The following is a 20,724-nucleotide window of genomic DNA, read 5'->3' as shown; positions in this document are numbered from 1 at the left end:
CTGCATTCAAAATGAAAGGAACAACTGAGACTGAAATACTGGAAAAATCCAGAGCAATGTCAGACAACTGCTAAAGGACTCAGGCAGGTATTCCCAGAAACAGAGAAATAAGACAAATGGTGACCACTGTCGATAAGGAGGCGTTTGTAAGTCCAAGTCAGTGATATGTTCCTGGATTTGGCAGGCACAGGAATGCTATCCTTTATCTGCTCTCTTCCGGGAGGTCTTATGCTAAGATGTGCTCAGCAGGAAGACAGGAACAGGACAGGACTTACTCCTCTCTCTTACACATGGAGCGTTCAGTAATTCCAACAACTAAAGCTCCAGCAGGCAAGGCACTGGATGTGTGTGAGGTAGAGATGATAGGGAGGATCCAGCATGAGCTGTTTTGTCTGACTACTCTGAATTTTCCACTACTGCCTCCTTACTATAAAGCAGACTGAAAAAAAAGCAGCGAGCTTATTGCAAACATTAACAAAACCTCCCGCAAGTCAAATATTTATGTTGCTCGTTTAGTGCATGGCAAAAACTGCAGAAAAACTCAGATATTTCAAAAATACTGAATTATTTCACAGGTGAAATTTTGTTCTTAAAACAGCCCTAGTAAAATATCAGATTGTCCAATAAAACAGCGAGAGGAGCAACAACACAGAATTCAGATTAAATATTACCCATGAATTTCTCAATGAACAGATCATTTAAATAGAATCATGGAAAGGTTTGGGTGGGAAAGGACCTTGAAAACCTCCTTCACCTTCCACTAGACCTGGTTTCTCCAAGACACAAAATAGATAATATTTATAAATTATATACATGTATGGATAGACAGAAATATAGACGTGTGGTGTTACAAACGCACCGCAACAGACATGCATGCATAAGGATATCCATACGTACCTCCAAGAACTAAATAAAAGCATATAATTTTTTTTTCTCAGTGTATTCATTAAAATTGATGATGCTTAAGTATTTCCTACTTGAATAGCTTATTCTTTTTTACCAGTGCACAGTGTTTGAGCAAGCCTTTCATTAAGTAGCATGGAAGAGAAAATTATTTTAAAGCACAATAGTATCTTAATGAATAGGGAGGAACAGAATGGGGATCAGGCACAAATGCAGCCCCATGATCTAATTTGAGCACTCAAACTGATTTTACTCAAATTGCCAACATCCTTGGATCTATTAAGCATCTTCCTGACCTTCCAAAACCTACAAACTGCCTCAGGTAGCTTCTTAAAGACAACAGTTTATATTTAAGCTTTTGACCAAAAGTTCCTATTTATTTAGCAAAGAGAATTCTGATAGTTATTTTCCAGCTCACAGCTCTCTCAGGTAGTGATTTACAGAAAGCTAGATAAAGTTCCCCTTCACTGTAATATTCTTTGGCCAAGCACACTCTATTACCACCAAGTCCTTCATAACATCGAATCAGCAACACATAACTGCTCCCATTATATTACTAAAAAGGGAGTTTAAAGGATACACTCTAATCTGTTTTTTTACTCCCCAGCTGTCAGGTTGTATGGTTAAGTCCTGCTTAGCATTTGCCATCTCCCACCACAAAAAGAGTATTACCATGAAAGGAGCACTAGTGCCTTTACATAAAAAATCCATATTCCTGGAATCATTTGGTATTTCATTATACTGTCAAAATATTATTTTCAGCTACCATGACACATCCAACTGCCCATCAGTGAGTCTATACACACAATCCACATACACTGACTTTTCAGGAAGTCAATCATTATCTTGAATTTGTTAATCCAACCCTTTACAATCTCAGGACAATAAATGTAAGGGAACCAGAGGTCATTTCTTGTTCTGTGCTCTACCTGCCTTGTCTGGTGAGGAGTGGCTGGGGTAGCTGGGAAGGCTCAGCCTGGAAAAACTCAGGGATAGAATGAGAAGAGCACATTCTCATTCACTCCCTAAAGCTCTCTGATGGAAGGGTGCAGCCAAGGGGGAGTCAGGCTCTACTCTCCAGGGAACAAGAGACAGGACCAAGAGGAAATGGCCTCAAATTGTACTTCTGGTGGGGGGTGAGACTGTATACTGGGGAAAGGTTGGTCAGACACTGGAACAGACTGCCCAGGAAAGTGGCTGAGCTGCCATCCCTGGAAGTGCTCAAAAGCATGTGGATATGGTTAGTGGTGGTCTTGGCAGTGCTTGGGGGCGGCTGGACTCGATGATCTTAGAGGGCTTTTCCACCTTTAATTCCATCTGCTAATTAGGCAGCTGGCTTGACAACTCAGTTTAGGAAGGATGAGAGGCTGTGTCACTGAGCTGCAGACAGTGCTTTGAAGAGTCTGTTAACCAAGCAGGCAGCATCTTTTTGATTGTACAATAATCAATGCTGCCAATTTCACTCTCAAGTTTGGAGCTCCCAAGCTCCCACTGCTCCAAATGTAATCTCAGGGTGCTGCTGCAGCTCTGTGACTAGGGAATTTCTCATCCCTCCCAGCAGCAGCTCCTCACCTGCCCATACCATGGCAGCTCGAAGCCCACAGCAGCCTCCAGCCAGCCCAGAGCCCTCTGGAGTTTGTACTGAAATAGAAGACACAAGCACATCAGGCATATTCTGTGTTTTCTGGTTCAACTTCCGTTAACACCAAGATGTTTATCTTTGAACAACTAAAGTGGCTGGTTCCACATTTTAAAAAAAAGTCACCTCAAGTCCTTCCTAAATCAGCCTTCCACCTGTAAAAAGCACCACTGATCTGGGGTGCGTTACTACTACATCTAACTGCAGTCTAAAAAAAAGTTTTCCCAGGGAAAAAGGGAAATGGAATATTAGAAGACTGCAGCTCAATGCTACAATGTTCATCCTCCACCGTGAATGCAAGAAGATGTGAGAGATTATTAGGTTAGTGAAGCACAAGGTGTATCTTTACAATGTAAATGAAAACAGTCAAGGCCACAAATACAGTCATCACATACATCTAGATAAGATGCCAAATTTAATTACATCTCTCAGTCCAGCAGATAAGCACAAAGAATACACTGCAGTTAGAAAATAATTTTCACCTGCTCTTCTACTTCCCATTTGTACCTATAGCATCTAATAACACATTAGGTCCTTTAAAGCCAAACTCTTGACAACAGTGAACAAAACAAAAACCTCCTGCAGAGCCAAGTCTGACAGGAGACAGAGCAAACTCAAGGCATGTGAAAGAAGACACATGACTGCAAAACTATGAACACCGCCTCTCTGCATTTCTCAGAGCTCCAAGTTTAAACACATTACTAGGAATTTGAACTCCTTAATAAAACTAATAAACAGACAAATAAACCATCTATAAAGAAAAGAATTATTATATTTTTTCAGGCAAACTTTTAGACTAGAATTATATATGAGAAAGAAAAAAGAAGTTTTATCAAAACAGGCAAGAGGATAAAAAATTTAGGTTCTATTAGCAGTGAATATACACCAATTCTTTTTTCACTTGGCATTACCATTCAGAAAAGAAGCCTCTCAAATCCAGTCCCCTTAAAATAACAAATATCCTAAGTTTCTCCAAGAAAGTAACAGGTATGAGGCTATTCCTTTAAGTACTCTCCCAGCTAAAAGAAAATGCTTGTCATGACAGTGGCAAAAAAGACATTTAAAAGCTACATTTGAATTGTAAATGTAGGCGAACCCAGTGGGAAGAAATGCTGATATCTGACTCTAGTTCAGAAGGCTGAATGATTATTTATTATAACTATACTATAATACATTCATATATTATTTAAAGGAGATACTAAAACTACATACTTACTTTTTCTAACTACTATATTTCACTCCCTCACAACTCATGACTTTCTCGCTCAAGTCCAGCCACAGGTGGATTGTATTGGCCATCAGGCTCAAACAATCCTCACCAGAATCCAATCAAGCAATCTCCCCAGGTAAACAAATTTCTAAGCACATTCTACATAGGAAAACAAGGAGCAGAAATAGTTTTCTCTTTCTTTCCTCTGTACTCCTCTATGAAAAAATCTTAAGAGAAAGAAGAATGTGCCTACCACAGTTTGGACTTCCAGGGCTTGCCTAGCCTGGAATCGTTTCCATACAAAACCCCTTTCAAACTGTTTACAATACACACTCATCTACAGACTGCCAATAAATATGAATAAAAAAATTAAAGTATTTTTCTTTCATGCCTTCAGGTTATATAGACAGTTACCCTCCTCTCCCATCCATAAGGAACATCACCAAAGGGTGCTTGGTACCTTCAGTAGCTCCCCAATAAAGCAGTCACTGCCTTTCTTTACTTCCTTCTTTTCCAGGAATCAGCCCTGCCAGGGAATTCACCTAATGCATGCAGACATGCAGACACACACACTGGCTCTCTCACTGCCACAGCTGACGAATCCAAGGCAAGTAACCATCTTACAGAAATCCTTGCCATAATACAGAAGCCAGGGAGCATGTTCAGCCTATTCGCATTTTCTCATCCAGTGGGATACACCTCAGGCACACAACCCAGCCAAGTAACCCAGCACTAAAAGAACTGCCCCTAGCACTGCAGAAACGCACTTTCTATCAGCATATAGCCCAAAAATCATTGTCCTGTGCAGACACTCCTCATTCCCACACACAGTCATTTGCACATGTCCTGGACCAGTGCAGAGCCAGGGGATTCCATCCCCCTGCCCAGAGCCCTCCTTGAGCCTTTTTCTCCTCCAAAAAAAGGACCCTCCCAATACCCTCTATCCTGTCCGATCCCCTCCCACTGCCCAGTCTTGCCTCCCCACAAGCCCAGGAGCTTTTTTCCACCAAGCTGCTACTACCACTGCCCCTCCCAAAGAGCCAGCAGAATTACAGCTCCAGAAGATGAGCCTTCCAAATGCCAGCTACTCCCATAAGAATACTGCTTCTCTTCCCTGCACATACCTCTCCTGAAAGAACCTTTAACCAAAACCAGCACCTGCTGATCTGCCAACAAGAGGAGCTTCCTTAACCCCCTCCAAACACCTCTAGAGTCTCCCCACAGCCCTAACACCCACTTGCACATCCTTCTCCTCCAACCTGTTCTAAGTGTGATCTAGTCCCATGTACACATTAGTCCTTCTCCCCGCCCAGGAACTGGCCCCACACCCACGCTGTCCTCCTCTGTCCACCTGCTCCTCACTGCTCCCATCAGCTTCCAGCTCCAGCCACATCCACGCACAAAGCTATCCCCATTCACCCACCATCCTTACACTTCCATTTATCAGTTCCCAAATGTAACCCTACTGCCAAAAAATATCCCCCTACCCACTCCCCTCCAACTTTACTTTCTGTCTGGACCTACCAAAACTTAAACCAAACATTTTCCTGGCTGTGCAATCCATCACGCCCAGATCCCCAGTGATCCAGTGCCCTACAACCACTGCTCCTACACAGCCCCTTAGAATCACAACTGATCACCAGTTAAGCATGTGCAACCCCAGCCAACCAACACCAAAAATTCAGCCCCCTTAGATGTGCCTCTGCAAAACAAACATCCTGTATTTACCAACTGTGGCACTAAACATCTATATTCCATTGCTCTGAGAGCTCCCGCAGGAAGCCCAACCACTCACCTCCTCCAAGGACCTCCAGACCAAGCCTACCACACTGTCACCCCATCACACCCATGCTGCCATTACCCTTCAAGCCTGTTCTCGCACACCCACCTCTCCCTCTGCATCCAAACCCCTTTTGTCCCCTTGCAGGACTACTGCCCATCCCTTTTCACCCACATTCCCCTTAATCAGCCCCACACTCACACCCTCACTGCCCAGAGACCCAGCCCCTATTGTCCCCTCAACACGCTCCTATCCTGCCCTAACACCTGCATCCTTACCATCACCTACACCTATCCCTCGCCTTTATCATCACCTGGACTGCCACTCACCTTTACCATCACCTGCGTGCCCCTCACCATTCCCTTGACCTGCCACTCACCTTTAGTGTCACTTCCATCTGCCGGTCACCTTTCACCTCACCTGGTCCCGCCCCTCACCTTTAATGTCACCCCGACCCTACTGCCCTCACTCACCCCTAGACCCTGCTCAGCCTCCCACCCCGTTTGAGTGCCCGAACCTGCTTCTCGTACCCACCTCCCTATTTCCCTCAAGCGCTCCTTTGGGCAACCTGACCCGGGCCACCAAGCCACTGCTGTGTCCTCTACTCTCTCCCTTGCACTGTCCCTCATGCCCATCCCTGACGTGGCTGCAGCACACTCCCCTCCGTACCCCAACCCAGCCCGATCCCCACGGTCCAAACGAACTCCCCTCGCAAACCAGCCCCTCACCCTTGAACCAGCTTTTCACCCCCGTACCCCACACCCAACACCTCACTCAAACCAGCCCCTCACCCTTGAACCAGCTTTTCACCCCCGTACCCCACACCCAACCCCTCACTCCTGAACCAGCCCCGGCCCCACGCGTCCCCGCGCCCCGTGCCCCACCGCAGGGCACGTCCGGCTCCCCGCCCCGCGGGAGCTCACCTGAAGCGCCCCCCGCAGTGCTGGCACTGGTCGCCCACCCAGCCAGGCTGGCACTCGCACTGCCCGGTGCCCGGCTGGCACCGCCCGCCGTTGGCGCACGGCTTGTCGCATTCCTTGGACACCGCCACCTCCTCGCCGGCGGCGGCGGCGGGGCCCAGCACCAACAGCAGCAGCAGCGCCAGCAGCGGCGGCGGCGGAGGCGCCGGTGACCTCCCGCCCCGCCTGCCCGGTGCCCGCCGCGCCATCTGCGGCCGCTGCCGGGTGGGAGCGGGGCGGGCGGGGGGCGGCGGCACAACGCGGACCATCGGCCGCGGCGGGGCCTCCGCCGGTCCCGCTACGGTGGCCGCGAGTGGGGGGGGACCAGGAGGGCGGGGCCGGTGACGTCACGCCGCGGCCATGGCGGCGGGGAGGGGTCAGATGGGGGAGTCACAGTCACAGGATCGGTTCCACTAATGGCAGTCTCTGGTGCAGAGAGAGTGGAAGCAGTTCTTGGTCGGGTGCTACAGCTGCAGAGCTCTTCACTTACCGGTGAGTTTCTCATCTCACCAAGTTTAACAAGCAGAGTTTAAAGCAGCACATGGCAGTTCCCAAACCATGAAATGGCATTTCCCAGGAAATGAGTTGATTTAAAACTGAGCTGTAAAACTGAAGCCCCTCTACAGCTCCCCATTAGTTAAATATTACAGGTGAGAAAGCAGCGGCTGGCACAGATGCAACATGAGCACTGCCCCAGTTAAAGGAGTAATGGGATGGGAGTAGCAGAATCAGAATCACTGGGGTGGGAAAAGCCCTCCAGGATCACCCAGTCCAACCTGTGACACCCCCCTCAGCTTGTCAAACAGCCCAGAAAACCGAGTGCCGCATCCAGGCATTCCTTGGACACCTTCAGGGATGATGGAGGCTGCACCACCTCCCTGGGCAGCCCCTTCCAAGGCCTGACCACCTTTCCAGGGAGAAATTCCTCCTGGTGTCCAAGCTGAACCTCCCCAGGCCCAGCCTGAGGCCGTTCCCTCTCCTCCTGTCCCTGTTCCCTGGAGCAGAGCCCGACCCCCCGGCTGTTCCCTCCTGGCAGGAGCTGTGCAGAGCCACAAGGTCCAGGCTGAGCCCCCTCAGCTGCTCTTGGTGCTCCAGAGCCTTCCTCAGCACTGTTCCTTTCCCTGGGCACGTTCCAGCCCCTTAGTGTCCGTCCTGAACTGGGGGCTCGGGGCTGCCCCAGCACTTGAGGTGCCCAAGCAGTGCCACACAGGGCACGGGCACTGCCCTGGGTTGGAACAACCCCGTGCTGGGCCCCACTGCTCCAATGGATGATGGACACGGGATGGTTGGGGTCTGTCCCACCAGCATCCCGGGGTGTCACCGTACCCCAGGTGAGCCCGAAAAGGTCCCCTCAGAGGTGGGGATGTTCCCCCCTACGTCGGGAACGCCCCTCAGCCACCCCACACACTGTGAGTGTGGGCCTCCAGGCTGAAGGGGAGGGAAAAGGAAGTGTTCAAGACGAGGCTGAATGGGGCTCTGAGTAACCTAGGAAGCAAAATGGAAAGAAATTGTTACGTGTGAGGGTGTGAGGCCCTGGCACAGGGTGCCAGAGGAGCTGTGGCTGCCCCTGGATCCTTGGCAGTGTCCCAGGCCAGGCTGGATAGGGCTTGGAGCAGCCTGGGACAGTGGAAGGTGTCCCTGCCCACATGACAGGAGTGGGATGAGATGAGATCTAAGATCCCTTCCAACTCAAACCACTCTGTGATTTTATGATATAAAATCAGAAAGTTGTATAAGAAGAAAAAAAAAAAAGAGAGAATCTGAAAAACAGGATACCCTCCTACCCTGGAAAACAAGCTAGTGATCTCCAAGGATTTCTGGGCCTTAATTTTTAACAGCTAAGGCCTGAGGAAGGAAGAATAAAGAAGTTAAAAGTAATTCTCTTCTGAATTTGTGGCAAAACAGAAAACTGTGTTGGACACACAGCAAGGATATCCTTTGCAGCAGGAAGGATGACAATTTCAGACCTTTAAATTTTAACAAAATGAAAAAAGACATGAGAAACCTGACAGTGTTTGGAGTTCTTGGCTAACTGTTACCTTTGGTCTGTCTCTGGCAATATGATTGTGTCTGGACTTACACAAATTGTTTTGAGTGAGGCAAGATATCGACAGCTGAGAATTTATTATTGAAAGAAAAAAAAGGGTAAAAGATACTATTCACATTTTTCCCTCCAAAAGGGTGACCAGGGTTTAGGTGCAGCAATGCAAAGACATGCAGCAGACTGGGTGGAAATATCCAGCTCACCATATTTAAACAGTTCGTTTGTGTTTAGAAATTCAAATGTTATTTACCTGTCTGAGGGAGGTTTTCAGTAGGAGCCTTAGTGATTTCTACATGAGTTGCTGGGATAACAAAGGGTGTGGGAATCCAGGGCTTCCCTCTGGCTGCCCTGGAAGGCCTGGGACCCTGGCAGGGGTCAGGAACCCCCCTGGACAGAGCCCCGAGAGACACTGTCTCTGATCTCTGTCATGGAAAAGAGTTTTTCATCTTACAGGATGAATTACAAGCTCTGAGTGATTGATATAGGTAATAATTAAGTGTGGCACGGGTGCAAAAGTAAAATTTTAGGATTCTAGATTAGGAGTTCAAAGGGGACAAGATGGAGGAAATTGGGTGTGTCTTGTCCTTTTTCTCCTTCTTCATGCCCTCCATGTTTCACTGTAGTGTTGGCATTTTTCTATTGGTTTAGGCTGGGGACACACTGTCCAACGTAGGTGACAGATATTGGCACATTATTGTAAATCCAGCACAGGTAGTTTGTGGTATTTAATGTTTGTACCATCCCACTGAGGGCAGAGCCCCGCACGCTGCCCTGCAGGACAGAGCTGCGGCAGGGCAGCAGAACATGTTAGAGATAAACAGAATAAACAACCTTGAAACCAGCACAGACGAATTATGACTTCTTCTTTGGCAACGGGGCTGACAGACAGAGACTTTCTACAATCTCGGAATCAACAATACCTCAGATTCCGACAAAAGGGTGTTGAGCAGATAGGAAAGAAAACATTCTAAAGAGTGGTTGTTTTTCTTTTTGTCAGTCAATTATCTCTAGCAAAACCACTGCTCAGAGAAGATTTTGCCTTTTCTGCTTGAGGCCTCAAGAAGGAGGATGAAATTTTGGGTTTAAAACTGTTGGGTTGGGCTGACCTGGTATTCAAAGGCAACCAAAACCAAAAACATGTGAGTGATGAGAAATAGGTTGCAAATCCCTTGTAGGCTCTAGAGAAATGGAGGCACAGAGAGACTATTTGTACATACATCTATATTCCTGGGACACAGACAACTGCCAGCATGCCCTGAATCTGTGGATTCAGATACCTAGTCATTTCCCAAGGTGCTGCTAGAAAAGCCAGTCTGGCTCTGAGATTCAGTCAGCTCAGGATACAGGCAGTGCATGACACTGCTCTTTGGATTGTCACTGTAATGGGTGACCCTGGCTGGACACCAGGTGCCTTCTGAAACTGCTCTCACTCCCCTCCTCAGCTGGGCAGGGAAAGAAAATACAATGAAAGGCTCATAGTTGGGATAAGGGCAAGGAGAGATTAGTCACCAGTTACTGTCATGGTGAAAAGAGATGGAGGAAATCAGTTTAATTTATTACTAATCCAATCAGAGCAGGGCAACAAGAAATAAACTCCAATCTTAAATCGTTTTTTCCCCCACCCCTCCTTCTTTCCCAGGCTAAATTTCCCTCATGCTTCTCTCCCTCCTCCTTCCAAGTGGTGCAGGGGGGCAGGGAATGGGGCTGTGCTCAGTCCCTGACACTGTCACTGCGCTTCTTCCTCCTCAGGGGTTGGACTTCTCACATTCTGCCCGTCCTCCAGCCTGGGCTTCCCATGGGGGCACAGTCTTCTTCGGGCATCCCCATGCTCTGCCATGGGGTGTTCATGAGCTGCACGTGGATCTCTGCACCCCCACACCCTCCATCCATGGCTCCATCAGACATGGAGGGAAGCTCCAGCACCTCCTCACAGGAGCCACCCCTGGATCAAAGCCTGCTCACCCAAACCCAGCACAGTCACACAGGTGCTGCTAGCACAAGTTGCTCCCACCGAGTGATGCCAAAAGGTTCCAAACAATGGAAGTGTTGCTGGCATGGCTCTAAAACAATGTATGGATTAGCCAGATATAGCCAGCTCAGGGCTGGGGTTGGAATCTGCTGTCAGATCTTACCCCCATCCTCTACTTTGTGTCTCCTTACATCTGTTTTTGTTCACTTGCAGTTATCAGTGATAACAGTACTTGTATTGTCACAACATCTGCTCCCCCCTTTCTTGCCAAACATAGCTCTCTGTTGCACAAAGGACAGAAAGTAAAAACATTGAGTAAGGGTGGAAATAAACTTGGATAAATTGTTCCCATCCTAGATATCAGCTGAATTTCTCTTCACTGGTGTCAGATTTAGTGAACTGCTTCTATGCTCAACAGTTTTTTGGGTTTTTATCCAGCTAGGCGGGTAAAGCACAAGATGCCATCCATCCTTGGATCTCTCCCCACCCTGTTCCCCACAGCAGATTCCATAGAATCACAGAATCACAAAATGGTTTAGTTTGGAAGGGACCTCAAAGCTCATCTCGTTCTAACCCCCTGCCATGGACAGGGACACCACTCCATACAGCAGATTCTTCCAAGTCCTGTCCAATCTAGTCTTGAATACTTCCAGGGATAGGGCAGCCCCAACTTTCCTGGGAAATTAGCAATTCAAAAGGTTTTTGCAGTTGGAGAATCAAAAAGTTTTCTACCAGATAGAATTGTTAGATCTGTGCAGTGGTTGATGGTTGTTTTTTATCAAGCAAACTTCAAATCACTTAAAAAAATAGTTAAGAAGGGTCACCCAGTGAATGAGAACAGGAAGAGAGAGTTCTGACAATAAAGAAACAAATTCTGACAATAAAGCACCTAACAGAGCTGCCTGTGTTCATCAGCTGCCTGTGGCAAATCTCAAATACTTGGGAGAAGAGTAACATCTGTGAGTGTTGCACAAGAGAAGAAATCCTTTCCTAGCCTTGTTAGTGATCACGCTGTCCTCCCTGGCACTGTCTGTATCAAATATTAGCTGCAGGAGATAATTACTTTTATATTAACTTTAATCTGTCTCATTTTAACATGCAAAAAATGTTCAAAAATATTTTTGGGTTGTTGTTGTTGGCTTGGTTTTTGTTTTGGTTTGGTTTTGGTTTTGTTTAAGTTTTTGTTTTGGTTGTGGTGTTTTGGTTTGGTTTGGTTTGGTTTTGTTTTTAAATATTGACAGGCAACTTCCTGACATGAAATATCATTTGGAAGGAGAGGAGTTAGGTTAGCCCAGAGTTCTGACTTGGCTGTTTTTATTTCAAAAGACAAAAATATTTCATAATAGATATACTAGAATGGTTAATACACCCTTTCCTGGTAACAGGCACAGCAGGACTATGGTGTTTTTGCAAACTACACATAGGGAGGGGATTGCCTTGAGGGATGGAAGGGCCCTGTGTATCACAGCTGAAAACATATAATCAGAGCAACACTTCAGTGACTGATCTCTGCTCTCTGGTGACCAGGGACAGGACCAAAGGGAATGGCTGGAGCTGTGTCATGGAAGATTTAGGTGAATATTAGGAAAAGATTCTTCCCCCAGAGGGTGGTCAGGTGCTGAACAGGCTCCCCAGGGTTTGTGGAGGCCCCAGGGCTGCCAGAGCTCCAAAAGCATTTGGACAATGCTCTCAGGCACGGAGTGGGGTTGGTGGGGTGTCCTGTGCAGAGCTAAGAGCTAGACTTGATGATCCTTGTGGATCCTTTCCCACTCAGGCTACTCTGTCCATAATATTCTATGACTCACACAACTTTATGCAGTATGTGAAATAAGCAACCATTTCCATGGACATTGATTTTGGACAACTATAATCAAGCAAGTACAACATGCAAGTATCACCAGCACTGAATTAGGTCTGGAATGAGGAGTTAGACTCACCTCTATTCACTCTTGCTGCCAAACATTTATGGCCCCATCTGTTGTCGTTATGTGTGCAGTTGAATCCATATTTACTCAGTACATATTTGCTCTGTATATAAGCCAAGTACTACCCACTTCATATGCCCAATGACAGGATAGCCGGATATGCTAATGAATGAATTGGCCTCTGGGGTGAAATTATGTCTGCATTAAGAAGATTTACATTGATATTAATAAGGTCAGAGCATCATTGCTGATGGCTGAGTCATGGCTGAGCTGGGTATCACAGACATGTAAACAGTGAATCTGCCCTAGGAGGCTGGTTCAATGGTATGTTTATCAACATGGATCAAGTAATGGTGATATCAGAGGTCAAAAATCACATGAAACCATAAGCATAATACTGCATTGTACAAGCTTTTTATCTGCTGCTGAGATGAACTCACCAGAGTCCTGACCTTCAGAAATAACTCCCTAGCAAAGGGCCTGGAATCAAGGCCCTTTTATCCAATTATCTTGAATTCCAATTATCTTGTAACCCAGCATCGCCATTTTTTCTACTCCTCACCCAACCTGCTACTTCCACCCATTACAACCTCTGCCCACATACCCAAATCCTCAGCACCTTGCACCCTGTCTCTTCTGTTGAAGGTTCTTCCATTTTCCCCAAAACTCCTCTTCACCTCTGAGGGTTTCACTTCCGCAGCACTGGTGAAGTCTGAATCCAAACAAGATCATGGCCAGACCAAAATGTATTCACTCAAGATAATTGTTTGCTGCCTGCGGACATGTGTGAGGCAACTCTACACATAAAAACTGCCTCGTGGTCTTACCGTAAAATCCCAGAATAGTTTATGTTGAAAGGAACCTTAAAGACCATCTTGTTCCACCCCTTACCATGGGTGGGGCCACTGTCCCAGGCTGCTCCAAGCCCTGTCCAACCTGGTCTTGAACACCCCCAGGGATGGGGCAAACAGCTTCTCTGGGCAACCTGTGCCAGGGTCTCACCACCCTCCCAGGGAAGAATTTTTGCTAATGTCTACTCTAACCTGCCCTCTGGCAGTGGAAGTCATTCCAGTGGCTGTCCTTCTAGGCCCTTGTTTAAGATTTCTCTCCAGCTCTCTTGTGACCCCTTTGGACTCTGGAAGGTGCTCAAAGGTCTCCCTGAAGCCTTCTCTTCTCCAGGCTGAACATCCCCAATTCTTCCTTCAAAACACTCACTGGTTTTGAAGGACTTGTTTAATATTTTTTTTTTTTTTTTACTCTCCGTGTTTCCTGCAAACAACTCACATTTATTTTGTTTTGGTTCCCTTGATCCTGTCCCAGACCTCACACTGGCACAAGTCCCCCTCATACCAAAGAGCTTTTCTGCCCAAGTTTCTGAGCTGATGCAAATGTCAGAATGGCAGGAGTGAGCACAGAAACCCTCGATTTTCTACCCACCAACTGGAAATCCTGCTATAAGCATGTTTTACTATACAAATCCAATTATTAAGCACATTTAGGTATAAATTCAGAGTTTGCTAGAGGTCTAGTTTGATCTCTCTTTTTCCTTTATTTAGATGTGGATGGACAAAGGTCCTTTGAAAAAGTGCTTAATAAGGGCAGAAATATAGTAACTCAAGTGCTGCCAGGAACAAAGGTCTAGAGATTTGCAGGCACATTAATGATGAGTAACAGAATAATAACTACATCTGCACAGTTGCTTTAAATTTTTAGGATAGGGGGAAACTATTAATAAAACTTTATTGAAGCACAGAGAAAATGAAGAACAGTGCACTCCTCCAAAGCTGTTGAGGACACAGTGGTTAGTGAGAGTGTGAAAACATCATGTGGACTTGGGTTATGTGCAGGGCCCTGGAAGAACTCTAATGATTACAATAGTTTGGGGTTTGGTTTTCCATGTAATTCAAAATAAACAGTATTTCATAGGATCATAGAATGTTTTAACTTGGAAGGGACATTAAAGATCATATATAGAATCAGGAAGAGACATTAAAGATCATATATAGAATCAAGAAGACTGATGGATCCATCCAGGTTCAGCAAAAAGTATCTCAGCCTCCAAGTTACTTGCAGTGTATCTGCTCTGTTTCTTTCTTGTAGATTTTCTATTTTATGGTCATGTCTTGACAGAGATTCATGGAATTCATTTATCTCCATCTGATTTTAGGGGGAAGATGTGTAGGCTCTGAAGTGCAGCATTTGATGGCCTCAAGTTGGGTAACTATGAAACCAAGGTATCTGTTTGGGAAAATGTTGATTTATATAGACCAGGTACTAAAGGGCCAGACCTGGGAAGTGTGGCTCCCAGCCCAGAGCCATAATCTCTCTAAAACCACTCCTCCAAACTCCTGGCATATTTTGAGATAACCTGCACCTTAACAATGAAAATCAAAGTATTGTATAAAGAACAAAGAGTGAAAAAGAAAAACAAAGTCAAAATACTTGTGTGGCTTGGGAATGGAAAAATCATTTCAGCGAGCCATCTCTGACAGATATTTTTTTGAAAACTAATACTGAATAGTAAATTTGCTGCAAGGAAAAAGCTAACTACATGCTCAAACCACAACATCTATAAAAATAAAGGCTGTGTTTGCAAGCAATTCTTCTTCTCAGAGGAATCATCCAGGTCCAGACTGCTCCCTGGAAGGAGCATTAACTACATCAGGTTTTTTTTCAAGCATGGAGCAAAGTCCCAAGTGTAGCAAGTAATTGAAAGATCATTGACCAACAATAGCAAGTTAGATGCCGTCAGGGAGAGCCTGAATGCTGTACAAACAGCTCTGTCTCCCTCTTTCCTTCCAACACAGAGCCCAGCAAGAGGATATCAAAAAGCATTCATAGTCACAATGTGACCCTCACACATTCAACTCAGGGAAGGGGCTGAAAAGAAAGGAGGTGCCAGCATTATTCAGGGTCTTCTTGGGAGGAAGAAAGGGAGGCAAGACAGTTTTGTATATTCAAAAGCAAACCCCAGACAAAACAGTGAAGACAGGCTGCACATTGTTCAGGGCTGCTAGACATTATGCATTTCTCACGGAGAAGCATCTCTGCTGTGTCTGATCTCAGCAACCCCTGCTCTGATGTCGGGGCTGGTGGGGGCAGCTGGTGCCTGTGGTGGTTTGCTAGAGCAAGAGCCATGGCAGCCCCACAGTGAGTGCAAGACTCACACTGCTAACACCATCCCTAGGGTGCAGACAGGAAGGCAGATTGTGCCACATATCTCTGAGGAGGTCTCACCCCCCTGGAGACATTTACTGACAAGGAAGAGGAGGAAGGGGAGGATATGTTATTGGATTAGTGCTTCCCCGTCCTCTCCTCTTCCCCAGCTCATTTGCAGAAGCTCCAGAAGCACAACACTTCCTTGCCTCAGCCCTTTCTGTCGGGAGTTGAGCAGTGCTGCCCAACCCTCTCCAGCACACCTACATGGAAACATGATTGCTGCCCTTGACTTGCAGCCTAGCACTGGCTGACTCACATATCTGGGGTGGAAACACCTTCCCCAGTCATCCCCTGGTACTGCCATTCCCTTGGCATTTTTTACTTCCTGGGAACAGGCATGGCCCCATCAGAGGGACTATAGGGAGGTCAGGCACTGCACCAGGGATGCAGGTGTGTTTCCAGCTGCAGCACAGACAGGCCCTGTACAATACCCAGCCTCTGCTGGGTGCAATTCCACCACCAGTTCTCTCTCTCTTCCCTCTGGCTCATATATCAAGTTGCTTCCTTCCAGCTCTTGGGACAGATGTTGGAATGGTGTTCACTCTGGGAATGGTGGGAGAAGATACTGAGCTCCATTTTCTCAGCTGCTTGAAGGCTTAACCACCCTCCCTAGCTATAGCCAAGGAAACAGCAGTGGCAGGAGACACCAGCCTTGGGCTCCAGGGCTGTTTTGGTGACTCTCCGTCAAAAATCTCTGCTTCTCGCCTGAAGGGAGCTCCAGCTTCATACCAGTCAAATACCATCAGCTATAGGAGAGCTCCTCTTTTTTCATGGTATGGTATGCTCTGGAGACAGGCTGTGAGAGTTGAGATTGTTCAGCCTGGGGATGAGAAAGATCCGGGGAGACCTTTGAGGCAACCCCAGTGCCTGGAGATACTGAAGAACCATCTGGATGCAATCCTGTGCCATGTACTCTAGGATGACCCTTTATGGGCAGGGAAGTTGGACCAGATGGCCCACTGTAGTTGCTTCCAACCTGACTAATTCCAAATATTCTGTGAATAAAGGGGCTCCAAGAAAGCTGGAGTGGGACTTTGAAAAATGGCCTGGAGTGACAGAAAAGAGGGAACAGACTCCCACTGTCATAGCGCAGGTTAGATGGGATATTTGGAAGAAATTGCCCACAGAAGCTTCTGCTGCCTCGTCCCTGGAAGTGTCCAAGGCCAGGCTGGATGGGGCTTGGAGCCACCTAGTCTAGTGGAAGGTATCCCTGGCCATGGGAGGAGGTAGAATGAGATGGTCTTTAAGGGCCCTTCCAATCCAAACCATTCTGTGATTCTATGATTCTGTAAGTAAAATTAGTACTGGAGCAGCAGCATTCAGCAGTAAGTGACCTGGGTGGGCTGCTTGCTTCCCTGGGTGAAGTTATGCTGGTTTAAACCAACTTAATAACTGTATTAACTTAACAACAACTTAATAACTGGGGACTGTATTGGCAAAACATATGCAAACCCTGTTGTTCAGCCGCCTCAGGCTAAATTCGTTTCTTTAGCCATGGAATCTCTGGGATACAGAGGCTCACATTTATAGAAAGTTTATGAAACTACACTTTATCCAAACTTTTATACATGGACTCATTGTTAAGAGGATGACTGGTCTGGCTGACTTCTGTGGGAGGGGATGGATGTGTAGTTAAACTGGTGCCTGCGGCTGAAGAAGAGAGGAACTTCCCCATGGGCTGGTCTGTGGCCTGTTGAAACAGCACACAAGGAGCTTGGGTTTTAGATTATATCAACACATTTTGCTTCCTCCTATCGTGACAGGCCAAACCAGTAAAGATTTACTGATTTTATATTGAAACCAGTTCTGCAAACACCTCTCCAAAATAGTTGAGCAAAGTATAATTGGGGTAATAGAGCCCAGGATAATAACACCATTGAAGCAGGTATTTTGCTAGAGGTTGCGTGAATAGCACTGAAGAGTAGGAAATGCCTATAAGGGGGGGATGGACATACAGAGAGCATACAAAATACAGGGGTGAATTCTTATGGATGAAGTAAGCAGAACTGTGGAATTGCAGAAAAATTGAAGTTGGAAGAAATCTCTCCTTCCACCAAGCAGCTCAAACCATCTTTGAGAAATATTTGGGGCTTGAAGATACATGACTAATCAGCACCTCTGAGCACTAAATCAAGATTAATAGTTTCATGCAACTTAACTGCAGTATGGCTGCAGATGCCTACATATTAACAGGGCTTAGCAGGGGATTAAACCAATTTTAGGAGTAAAGAACCTTGGAAGCATGTTTGTTCCTCCCTTGGGAGAGACAGTGCAACTCCATCAGGAGGAGTACCACCAGGGCATGGGTTTTGGGTGGCACAGAGGGGATGAATAAACTGGTTGGAGCAGACCTGCAGCAGCCTTTGCCCCACTGGGTGAGTCATTGCAAAATCCGGGAGTCAGGGCAGAGGGGTCAAGAAGAAAGGGAGAGAGAAGTGAACAGAGTAGGAAACAGATGTTACCATACAACTGTTTTGTGTAGGATTTACGACAGTGCATGGAGTCAGAGGCAAGAAAGGACCATCAGCTCATGGAGGCTGACTTCCTGTATTTTGGTTCCATCCTGTTGCCTTGGGTGCAGACTGTACTCCTACCCCATTCACAGTCCCAGAGGGTCTCACATCTCTGGGCTCCCAGGCTGTGCTGTAAAAACTCAGCTCTGTAGCACAATTTGGGGTGATGGCTACTGCAATTTGAGCCCTGTGCAGCTGTTCAAGGAAGCAGAACATCTGGCTCAAGAAGGAGATTTCTGTGGAATCCCTTGGGAGGAAACAGTCTTTCATTATAATCCAGAAAGGTCTGGAGAGCTGGATTTAATTTTTTTTTTCCAGTTTAAATAAATGTGACTTAAATGTAAAATGTTGTGATCTATGAAATAAATACAGAAAAGATTTTTGACATTTCTTGCGGTACTTTGAGCTCTCCTCAACATAATCATGTGAGTGTCCAGTCTGAGCAAAGACAGACAAGGAGGAAAGGTGGGAGGCAAAGGAATGGGAAAAGAAAACCACCCCCAGTTCAGCACAGCTGCAAGTGCAGGTTCACAACTATTGGGAGATGACGAGACACCTGCTGAAACAAGAAATGCTGGTTTAGAAAGAGCAGAACTGTCTTGTGCAGACTCTGCTGAAAGGATCTACCCTGAGCACACAAAACTGGCTGCTGCTGTGTTTGAGAATGCAGACTGAAAACAGCGGGCTCTTCCGCAATGAGGCACGCCCCAGGGTGTCTTTATAACAGGATTGTGTGTTTTAGAAGTAACACTGGATAGAAGCATTATCTGGGGATCTGTGAGTCAGCTTGTGTTTGGTATTGGCAGATAAATATACTAATAAGCACATGCAATAATAGCCACCTTGAAGGAACAGCCTCAATTTCTGATATGGCAAATAGGTTTGCTAACAATGTGCAGAGATTGGCATTAGGAAGTGGTTGTGGTTGAGTCCTGAACAGTCAGTTCAGGAGAGGCAGGAAAATGCATTCCTTGGCTAAACTGTGCTCCAGCAATGAGTAAGAGGTAAGGGCTTTTCTGGAGCTTCAAAACCGTCCTTGCTCCAGGCCAGAAGTGTTGCATGGGCTACGGGTTACTTGATATTTTGTGGGTAGCATTGCCTCTGTCCCAAAGGGTGGGACTCACCTCAGCAGGCCTGTGAAACTGGCAGCAACTGGAAGATGCTTAGGTGAGATTTCAGGAAGAAATTCTTCCCTGTGAGGAAGGTAAGGCACTAATACAGGCTGCCCAGAGAAGCTCTAGCTGCCCCATCCGTGAGAGTGTTCAAGGCCAGGTTGAAGCAACCTGATCTAGTGGAAGGTGTCCCTGCTCATGGCAGGGGGTTGGAATGAGATTTAGCTTTTAGTGCCCTTTCACTCCAACCCATCCTGTGATTATGTCTTCTTCAGAGTTTTTTTCTGTAGTCAGTAGAGTATTGGTCACTAGTCTGTGACCAATTAGAATTGGTCACATAGTCTTTCCTATGTGGAAAGGCTGAGGAACTTGCAATTGTTTAGCCTGGAGAAGGCTCCAAGGATACCTTATTGCAACCTATCAGTACTTCTAAGGCAGCCTGAAAGAAAGATGTACAAAAACATTCAAAGCAAATTTTGTATTTGAAACAGGAAATCAAAACTGTGCCATGCTTTGGCTTGCAGCTGAATGTGAATGAGACCCAATTATCTGTTGTGTTTGGAAAGCCTTTAAAGGCTGAGGAGAGAGTACACACCATAGGGCTGCAGACACCCATGTAAAGCACCTCAAAAATCTGTAGATTTATGCAGTTCATAGAATCATCTCGTTTCAATCCCCTGCCGTGGCAGGGACACCTTCCACTAGAACAGGCTGATCCAAGCCCTGTACAGCACAGCCTTGGACACTGCCAGGGATCCAGGGATGCTATCTCTGTGCAACCTGTGCCAGGGCCTCACCATCCTCACAGGTATTAATTTCTTCCCAATTCCTTCCCAATAACCTGCCTAACCCTGCCTTCTGTCAGTGTGAAGCCATTCCCCCTTGTCCAAGGCCCCTCTCCAGTTCTCCTGGAGCCCCTTTAGATGCTGAAACGTGCTGAAAGGTCTCCCCAGAGCCATCTCTTTCCCAGGCTGGACACCCCCAACTTTCCCAGTCTGTCTCCAGAATAGAGGGGCCCCAGCCTGTAACAGGCATGTTAGACATCCTCATACACATAACAGATGTGCTTTCAGGACCTCAGCTGAGATCAGAGGTTTGATGTGCAGGATGTCAAGCAAAACAAAAGATGTTTTCTGCTTCAGAACCTCAGAAGTGAGTGGGAGGAAGGACTTGGCCAATGGAGGAGCCAGGCAAAGAAAGTGAGAGGAATGGTGAGCATGGAACTGAAGAGCTGTGATTTTTGCAGACTTCAGCAAGAGGTGACCTTCTAGGCACTGTGGGGGGCAGTGCCACCAGCAAGATTGAGAAGCAACTGAAAGAAAAAGCATGCAAAACAGTCAGATTCCGGGGGCTGCAAAAGGCTGCTCTATGGAGAACAGAGTGACAGTTGCAAAGAAGGTGCTTTGTTTGGTGCAGGCTCAGACTGTGAGGCAGGGGAAAGATGGAGTGCA

At 46.5% G+C, this 20,724-nt stretch overlaps 1 protein-coding gene and 1 long non-coding RNA gene across 5 annotated transcripts in view; one reads left to right on the top strand and one right to left on the bottom strand.

Moving 5' to 3' along the window:
* The window catches only part of ATRN (attractin), a 147,898-nt gene extending 141,068 nt beyond the window's left edge, over positions 1-6,830 (bottom strand). For 2 of the 3 annotated variants that reach the window (XR_012055457.1, XR_012055458.1), the window contains exon 1: positions 6,456-6,830. Coding sequence is in view for 1 of the 3 variants with exons in the window: in XM_002188251.7 (XP_002188287.4) it covers positions 6,456-6,760 (305 nt within the window). In the remaining 2 variants the exon portion in view is untranslated. The remainder of the gene's footprint in view (positions 1-6,455) is intronic. The other variant, XM_002188251.7, reaches the window with a different exon arrangement.
* Positions 6,831-6,842: 12 nt separating this feature from the next.
* Positions 6,843-20,724, top strand: part of LOC121469833 (uncharacterized) — a 36,784-nt gene continuing 22,902 nt past the window's right edge. The window contains exons 1-2 of one of the 2 annotated variants that reach the window (XR_012055460.1): positions 6,843-6,983; positions 14,597-14,663. This is a non-coding gene — a long non-coding RNA (uncharacterized lncRNA). The remainder of the gene's footprint in view (positions 6,984-14,596; positions 14,664-20,724) is intronic. The other variant, XR_012055459.1, reaches the window with a different exon arrangement.

This window comes from Taeniopygia guttata, chromosome 4 (genome assembly GCF_048771995.1).
Source record: "Taeniopygia guttata chromosome 4, bTaeGut7.mat, whole genome shotgun sequence".
NCBI classification, from domain to species: domain Eukaryota; kingdom Metazoa; phylum Chordata; class Aves; order Passeriformes; family Estrildidae; genus Taeniopygia; species Taeniopygia guttata.
Note: the sequence above shows the minus strand (reverse complement) of the source record. Positions and strands in the feature narration are given on the sequence as shown.